We start from the raw sequence: 9,811 nt of genomic DNA, 5'->3' as shown, positions 1-9,811 counted from the left end.
TACCGCAGCTGTTTTGTCTGCGATGCCGCTGCTGACGGAATTAATCATATCGAAAACGCAACTCAAAATGTAATTCAGGGAAAAAGGATTAGTATTGATGACGTGTTGGGCACTTCGTAATGCGGCTGAGGCATTGAGAATTCTTTGCGCACTAGAATGACTGAAATGACAGGAAAATTGACTCGAAACCGTCACTCCGTGTCACAAGTTAATTCATATTTCTCATATGTCTAGTCCGAATCAATTCAAATCGTTTGAGCCTAGTGACTCGACCGAAGTCCAGCACTATCTAGTACATTTCAATCAATATTTGAGATTTTAGTTTCACGTACATAATCCCTCAAGACAGAAATTATTGAACGTTTTCGTTAATATGACACCTTATAACAGCCCGACTGTGATGTTGCGTTTTGACCTTAGTTGATATTATAGTTCATAACCAATCTGTGACATCGACACCAAATTCCGAGAATGTGAAAAAGTACACGCAGTTTAGCAGTTTTAGGAAAACATGAGCCGAAAGGTAGTTATCCCCATATAGTTCTCAATCTATGACCTTAGTGCTGTATAACTTCTGCCCGAAAAGGTCCCCGATAAAGCCGTCAGTTTGGATGAACGAAATTTCTTCACATCTTCCACATTCTTTAGTGTGGTGAATTGGCTCATTGCAGCAGTTCATTAACCTTCTTTCAATGCTGAGGATCAAAATCGTAGCCGTGGAAACCTGAATGGTGATCCAACGATTCGAAGACGTCGGGTGTAAAGCTCTCTTTTATGCCTTACAACACATGCGAGGGTTAACTCCGCACCGTGATTAGAACAAAGAATAGAAATATTTTCATTTGTATCGTTGCGACCCGCAGGTTAGAGTCACTGCTGTAATGCTTTGTAGCTGTATGCAATTGGGCAAACATTATATTTTTGCTAATTCCATTATTTGCGAAGAAAGGTGTTTCTAAGAGTCCCCATAATCTATAATATTGCATATTAAAAAGGGAGCATCCCAATGAAAACAAATGTATGGATTTTGATGTAACATTTAGGCATCATTGGACCGGCGCCTTATATCGATTAAAAGGTTCGAATCCGGCCCGCGACCCAAATTGGGTTTGAGATGGCTGGTCTAAATTAAGGCTGAGTTGTTACCAGATGATAACAATAATATAAATAAGGTATCGCGCCAAGTTTTGATGTCATTGGTAAACATAAATCTTCCTAATAAGTGAATTTCAATCAGTCAGTTACTTTATTGAAATTTTTATCAGATCATAACCCGGCAAGAACTTTATTGAAATTTTTATCAGATCATAACACCGCAAGATTGCGATATAATGAAAAGAAAGGACGGTATCGAAACGACTTATAATAGTCCTTCAATCTGTAAATCATGCCTAATCCGAGAGCATGTAAAATAAAACGCATGTAGCCTACACTCGTACAGTGCAATGCACACTGTGTGCAAGGTGTTAAAGGAAAACATACAGGAGAAGCGATAAAAATGAATGTCATATGTCGATATGCGAGGTCTATACGTCAGATTGATTTTCGGTAATCTTGAGGGCTGTATGTACTGAATAAACGGGAATGGCCGCAGGTCCATTGTTTGCTGCTAAAACTTTCAAGGTTGGGCTCAACTGCAGAAGAAATACATGGTCATTCGATGATTATACAAATGAATTCCTCGGACTGTCAGTTGAATAGCGAGCGAATGTTTGTGTAACTCATGGTTAGGCTCCAGGTAAACACAAATTGCTTTCCTTGAAACGCGAGCAGACTCAGCTGTGGAGCGTATCACAATAACATCGACGACAGCCTTGGAGTCTGCCGCTCCGGCGCCGGGAATCCATGTCGCTAATTTTGGCCATACATGCCGCGGTTCATTTCGGCCAATACATCCTCGCACGCCGTCTTTTCGGGCCAGGTTAGTCAGCCAGGCCAGTCATTTCCGCACGAGAACAGTTTGTGAAGAGTCGTTACTGCCCTTCATTGATGCCTACATCATCGTACATCTTACATTTTTTAATAGGAGAAATAGGTTAAAAACGGAAAATCTTGATGAAACGTGTGATGAAACAAAACGCGGGCGACGCCATGCTCTAGCTAGTCTGTACCAGTGGTTCCACGCTTTTTTTCGCCTGATCGCTCCTTTATCAATATCGACCCAAATTTGCGCCCCTCCATATTTACGAATCCGAAAAAGGGGACATGTATTCGGGAAATTGATTCACCCAACTCTGATCGCTGGTGAATTTACTAAATAAGGCCATTTTCTGAGGTGGTAGGTGCTCGGAAAACCGGTTTTCGCGTCTGCTCTTGATGCAGACTAAACCATATTCACGTGCATTTTGACCGTGTTAATTAAATATATCTCACTGGACGTTCTAACACTATCGCCCCCTATCCTCCGTTTTGGTGTTTTCGCCCCATGTTTTTCAAATTCGTCCGCTGGGATATCGCCCACGTTAAGAGCCCCTGCTCTATACTCAAGTTGTAACAATCGACTTCGTATTCACAACAAACATTTTGTGAAAGTTTGAATTCATGCAGCGGCATCCCGACCTCAAGTATGCTTATATTTGAACCATATCTACGCAATGAGAAATATGCGAACAGTTCTATTGACCACAATGATTAACCACAACGAATACCGTTTTGTAGAGAACCTCATCATAGAACAAACTGGAAGTGGATGCGCTTACATACAGTACCATCCTGTTAAATCAATAGACGAAGCAGTTGCTTGTTGCAATGAACCACTCACGGTTCTTGCACCAGCAAGCGATCCCTTTGATGACTACGGGAGTATCCTGAGAGCATCGCTGCCAGGACCACACTTCACCCCGTTCACGATGAGTAAGATTTTAAATAGTATAGATCATGAGGTTCAGGATATTGCAAAACTGTGTTCGATAAAACATCAAGCTGGTATCTCACTTATGGCTGTATATATGTATTTGCATAATTGCATCGCCTATATTTATATAATTATAATCAACACATAGTGCTGATTGTTTATGATGGACGCAAAGATATTGGCTAAATTCTATCGGAATTATGAAGTAGATTACGATTCGATCTTATAATCTAGAAGTTGAAAACTGGAATTCCTCAACAGTACTGTGACAGAAGTACATTCAATACATATTCGAACCACAACTCTAACCCCTTTCACACAATCACCGCTTTAGATTTAAGGGTTGCTCGTAACCAGAAGTGGTCAGCATTGGTAATCAAGTAGAAGTAGACGTAATATCGCAAATTTATACTCAATTACAAATAGAAGTAGATATCACTAAGATACGACAAGACTACTTCAAGTAGAAATAAGAAGCGAGAGGTATCAAAAGTATACTCGATAAGGTACTTTGGAAAAGTAGATTTGGTGGCGGAGTCACATGAATCGTTGCGATTAACATAAAATGACCAATGACAATGCAAAATGTTTAGTTCACATGATACTGATTGTCATGACAACTTAACTCGTAAAATGGATGCAAAAATCGTCTCTTCACTTTACAAAAATCAAAGAGTAAGAGTAAGTAGTTTTCCACCTAAAACTGCTAATATTGCAACGAACAAGATTGATGTAAATTTATTCACTCCAAGGTTTCAAGTGACTCTCGTCAAAAGAGACCGTCAATAACTGCGGAGAGTGCAATTCTATATTTGAAGATGAAGCATACAGTGTGACGTAGGAATGGTATCAAAACAACGAGAGAGATTCACAAAACGAGAGTGTCATGATAAAAATGCAAATAGGCTATTAGCCAAAGACCCAACATTAATGGAATACTGCAAATTATAGAAGCAGAAGTAAATCCTCTTGAGTATGTAGTGCATTAGGCAAGCTTATACTTGAGCACTCCATAAAATCAGGCGTATTTCGTTACTGACGATGTCTGGGCTGGGGTGGTTGTCTATACCAATATAAAAAATAGTTCGAAATTTAGAATTCATTTTATGGGATTATTCGGTGTTCAGATAATTCCACTGTATTTCTTCGCGAAAAGATTGTGGACGTTGCCAGCTATTGGATGGATGGCATACAGCCTGAAGGAGACGTCCCGTGCATAGCAGCAAAGTACGAATCTGGCGGATTTGAGCTGTCTCCTGTAAACTGCACCGATGAACTACCATTCGTGTGTTTACATTGTACGTCACTCTTTTGCTATTTGCTATCATCGTTGTGCAGTCCAGTCTATATCTAACGGTTGGGCAAACTACGGCCCATGACATCTAGTGGAGTGTGCGACCAACGAAAGCCTCAAGAAACGTTACAAAAATATTGCTAAAATGCGTACTAAAATATAATTACTGCAGCGGTTTGATTAAACTTTTTCCGAATATATATTTCACCATTATAATGATAAGTTATAGTCTTGCTATTGGGATTTTTATTTATTTTAATGCTGGCACAATAGCCCGACATTGGAGCCCATTTGGACTGTACTTTGAACGACCCAAGCAGTTGAGCTGCACTACAAATATTTTTAATTTTGTCAAGTGGGAAGCAGCGTTTGATTATATTTACATCAATCGAACAATTTTACAAAACCAGACGATGTATTTAATCTGTCACAGTATCATGGTAAATTCCAGATATTGCACAATTTGTGACTGCATCGCGAAGTTGCAAACTGCGATTTTCTTCCTCTATGCAACTGAATTGCAATTTGCAAATAATGTCCAATTTTATGAATATCGTTAATAATAACAGTGATTGATGGTGTATAAAAATCATATTCTAGTTATTATTAGTAATTTAAATATATCTTAGAAAGCAATTGTTTTCATAATGGAGAAGTTGGAGTCGGAGTCGGAGTCCGACTCCAGTTGGTATTTTTCCCCGACTCAGATTCCAACCACTATGGTTTTCACGATTCCGACTCCGACTCCGACACCAAGGCGTGCTAAAAAGAGACTTCGACTCCACCGACTCCGATTCCAACTCTACAACCCTGTGTGAGCGTGTGGTTCACGTTCGTGTTCTGTGTGTGAGCCTAAGAAATTTAGAGGTTCATGTTCACAAACGAACCTTGGTAGGTTCTGCACTCTGAACCTTTTTCATATATTACAATTTTTCACATCATTATAACATCTTTGGTTGAAATTATTTGCATTTCAACTTCGCACCACTCTATACATGGCGCTGGCAGCATAAAATAATATACAACACAAAACGAGCATGCACCTTGCCAATCACATTTTTTTCTCGCTTTGTTATAAAAGTTTGCTCGAAATATTCAGCGTTCCGATTATGAATATGTCGCGACTCTCTGCCGCGAGCTTGCGCCGAAATCACACAGCATCAAGAACGAAATAAACTACATGTAGGTAGTTAGCGAATTGTGCTTATCCAGCCATTCAATGATATTGATATAAAGAATACATCGTTGTCTAATTTAAAAATCTAGCAAGGGCGCGGGATCCATCTTGATTTGTTATGTTTATTTTATCATAAAAACCAAATCCGTGCGATTGGGGTGTTGGGCTACTGTATAACTTGTTTATAAGGTAATGTCAGTGGCAAGTTTACACTATGGTCAATATCAATGTAACCATAGTCTGACGCCGAATACATTGTCCGGTCTGGCCTAGACCGTTAAGGCGTCAGCTTATATTCCTATGCAAGTCCTCGTCAAAATTGTTGGTAATGCGACGCAAGATATTGTTTTCATGGGATTATTATAGCATTTGATTGATCCAATTGATTGCTCCAGTTATTGCATTTGGTGACGATTAAAAAGTCAGCATGTACTTATGCTTTATGACATAATGTGGCCTGGTCGCCGCTAGGAATCGTGTACATTAATATATCACTTCACTGAAATGTAGGGTTGGAATGAGCAATATGACGTCACGTGACGCCATAGGCTCACGTTCGCTTTCACACAAAACCTTCCAAAAAGCACCTTTAAGGGGTTCGCACCATCTCTACTACCTACCTAGTACCTACATATCTACTACTAAGCATTTAGCACAAACTCACAGCTGATGGTCGTTCAGCAGAGTTATACTAAATATAATTTCTGATAAAAGCAACGGATGGTTCATGCACCAGCTGCTCTGAACACCAGACGTGTGAGGCGAATTTCACACCGGGTTTGTGTGCGACGATTTGCATGAGTTCCACTACTGTCACTACTTCTGCTACCACCACTACAATCTCAGGTACATTTTTGGATTAAATATACGGTTTCACCTGATTATTATTTTACTTTATGACATTTTCCAGTCTGTATGCTCCGTTGCCGATGTTATCAATGACTAAACTAGAACCTTACATATGAGATTAATCTTTTTTTTGTAAAATATGTTGTGCATTTACAGAACCTTCCATAACCTGTGAACAACAGTTGCGATGCAATGTCGGCGGCATCATCGGTATTATTCTGGGATTATTGTTATTTGTAGTTGTTATCCCGTTGTTAATTGTTCGGTATCATTTATGCTTTTACTGCGACTGCTATACACGCTGTCGTGCTGAAAGATTGGAAATGATTTAACCAGGGACGAAACCTTCAGTATTGTTCATTGCTCGCCAACGTTTCCGGTGTTCAATCGTGAAATGACCTATATAATTCATATGACAATTTCGTAGTATGCATATTCTTAGACGATTTATATGCTTCATTTTGTATGTAGGCTTATTACTTCATTTCTGTTTCGCTCCGCATTGGAATCAAACTATTGCTCTGACGCGAGCATAGATTCATTTATATAAAACAATATTGAAGTTTTATGATATACGCCAGGTTGTTACTCCTACTGTGCAAATAGTATGCCACCACTTTCGATTACTTTGTCCATAATTTTCGTGTAGCGGGATTAAAAATTGAATGCAATATTGCTATTCAAACGTACTCGGTGAGCAGTTTTATTAGTTCATAATATAGTCAACCCACACGTGTTTCTGTGCAGTTGAGGGCTCCAGGCCTACGAATCTCTGATGTGTTGTTGTCCGTGTTCATGGTAGGTGGATCAGAGGGACGTGGTTTCGATTTCGAACGTAAGTCACTGCACACGACGTATACCATTATACCATCACAACGGTCACAGTTCGATTAGGCTACTGACCAGGCCTCTAACCAGAGATGGTCAAAGTAGTCAAGAAAGCTACGCAAGTAGAAGTAGCAGTAGCGGCGCAAAAAAATTTGTTACGTACGAGTAGAAGTACTTTTTCCATAAGCAACCTAAAACTACTTGAAGTAGAAGTACAATTGACTGACTTTAAATCTACTCAAGTAAGTAGTAAAGAAAACGTTCGTAATTCGTTCACATATGGATTGTCAAAAGGTGCAAATTGAGCAATGCGAAAATTGCAGAGATTGATTCATATTGATGCATACCAGGAGGTATCCAATTTTTGACAGCATAAGCATTCGTCCGCCTCATGGGAGGAAAATGATAGTATTGACATGGAAATGCGATACTAATCCTCTGTTTACTCGAACAGCACGTTTTAGAAAATACCATGGTATGGCGCCGTCCCCCATATTATAAGGCGTGCAGTTTAGTCGAAGAGCAATACGGAGAAGTCGTATAGGATACGGTGTAAACACTGAGCGATTAGTGAACGTTAATAAAAAATTAGGTGGATCGTAAAAATTCCATACTGTGTAGCTTTATTTCCGGAAATTAAAGGCATTACCACAGTTGCTTTTATACTTCAACAAGTATGTTATTCGGACAAAAGAACTGATAATATTTAGAACTCGAAGTATATGATACTGAGAATTGAAAGTGAAATATAAATACTACTTCTAAAAGCGTAACATGTATTTCATGTCTTTGGTCCAGAAAGTTTCGAAGGTATGTTAAAGATGCTAAAACAGCTCTAAAACTAAAATGTTTTATTTTTTTAATTTTATGAAAATTTAATGTTGATGCTCCGTGTAAACAGCCCCAAAATTCCTCAGGCTATCTTCCTGATTGGAGGATTAAACTAATTCTACTTGACAAACTGAAAGTTCGATTTTTGTCATCCGCTCAGGACACACAATGTACAATGCGATGCAATGAACAGATAGGCGGATGTCGAGACGGCCAAGAATACAGACGCTCAATTTAGCCTCCGATTCGGCCTAATGTCAGATGTGTCAGTGTTCGATCTTGATTACTTGGCTATATTTCATTTTGGATGCATTTTCGTCCCCCTTTTATTCGTCCTTCGTCGAGTTTGTTTGTTTGTGGTATTCATGGTGTTTGCCGACTACTATGGTCATTTGCACCAGGCCGATATTGTTCATTATTTTCCGCAACTGCCGACTTATAGCACGGCTCACCTCTATAGGCTTTTTGTAAGACACCGCTTACGCGGATGAGTTGGTGAGGAGGAGCCTGGATAAACCTCCAGCACTTGGGTATCGGAATTCTGAAGTCGACCGCGGATTATACCACTGCGCTATCTCGCCACACCTCCTTCGCCGGGTCTTTTTTTCCAGGCCTTTGGTGCGGACCTCGTAAGAACAACGAGGTATGAGAGCAGGAGCACAAATAAATCTCCGACACTTCGAAACGTGACATTGCCGTGACTCTAACTCGAACTGGGTCTCCCGTGCCGATGGCGGCGGATTTATCACATTACATTACAATATTATTCTTAGCCATCATCATTGGTCACAATTACTATGCTGGATCATTGACAAGCATGCCCCACTGTCCATTCGCAATGAGGTTGAGCAAACGATTCAAGCAAGAAATTTTAGGTGTTACGCAACCTTAAACTTCTTTATAGTTGTTGATGGTCGTTGAAAGTCAAGGATTTTATCGGTTTACCAGTGCGGTTTTACAGTCTGGCATGGATGAAACAGTTTTCAGGACTCTTATTTTGAAGCACATGTTCTTCTCGGAGCTTGATTTTTTGAGATTCCTATGATAGAATTGCGAACCAGATTAATTAACCTAGTCACAGAAAATGACTTGGTGGATGAAGATGTCTGCTGCATAGAACGTTGCATTCTATTATCAGCTGCTTGCCAATGTTTAGATTCGGTTGAGCACGCTAAATTATAGCAGTAAATCAGAGCAAGTCATTGCTGGCATATTCTTCATCATGAAGCATGATCCGGTGACTTTATTTAATTTACTGCACATGTAGATCAATAATGTACTAACTACCTGTGGACGATTCTACTGCCTGCTGTACGTGCGCAAGCGCGATTTTGCAAGCCTGTGCCACGTAAGTATTATGTTTCAAAGTTTATATCATTCTGAACATCCCATCTCCATGAATAAATTGCTTCATTGATCATCCGATCTGGACAAGGCCTATTGGAGAAGCCCGACCAGTTTCAAATTGCGATGCAACCGGGGCTTCCTCAATACCAATATTATACATCTGATATCATGATGTCGTTTCACAGTCCTAAGAAAAACTATATGTCCTATGTTTTAGCCAATAATCACATTTCAATGAAAGTAGCGCGTAAGGGTGATCGATGAAAGCTCAATCGACGTCAGTAATGTAAGATGACTCCATACACCAACAAACTTATATAATTGGACTATAATCATGTCGCCAAAGACCCATGTAACTATAGTGCTCAGGGGCGTAATAAGAAAATAATACAGTGTGCGACAAATACTAAAACTGTGCCGTAATAAAGCAATATCGTAGCGTCGACGACGTGACAACTTTTCGAATGTTAAGTTGTAGGTGCTCATGCTCACATATCCCACCCCAAATGCATAATTGCTGAGTGATTATTTAAATAGGTTCCTTGTGGTACAGAATTTGAATATTGCAACGAACAACACATTCATATTCGTAATTTATTCACTCTAAGCTTTTCAACTGACCCTCGTCCGG

The 9,811-nt window shown here is 39.7% G+C and overlaps 1 protein-coding gene across 1 annotated transcript; it reads left to right on the top strand.

Annotated features, from left to right (window-relative positions):
- Positions 1 to 2,434: 2,434 nt before the first annotated feature.
- Positions 2,435 to 8,482, top strand: LOC145438014 (uncharacterized). Its single transcript, XM_080315377.1, has 4 exons — positions 2,435 to 2,853; positions 3,982 to 4,152; positions 6,040 to 6,171; positions 8,445 to 8,482. The coding sequence occupies exons 1-4, from the start codon at positions 2,595 to 2,597 to the stop codon at positions 8,480 to 8,482; spliced, it is 600 nt and encodes a 199-aa protein (XP_080171503.1). The 5' UTR covers positions 2,435 to 2,594.
- The last annotated feature ends 1,329 nt before the right edge of the window (positions 8,483 to 9,811 follow it).

The sequence above is a fragment of the Botryllus schlosseri genome, chromosome 4 (assembly GCF_051294905.1).
Source record: "Botryllus schlosseri isolate E-star chromosome 4, Bs_hap1, whole genome shotgun sequence".
NCBI lineage: Eukaryota > Metazoa > Chordata > Ascidiacea > Stolidobranchia > Styelidae > Botryllus > Botryllus schlosseri.
This window is presented reverse-complemented; position numbering and strand designations above follow the sequence as displayed.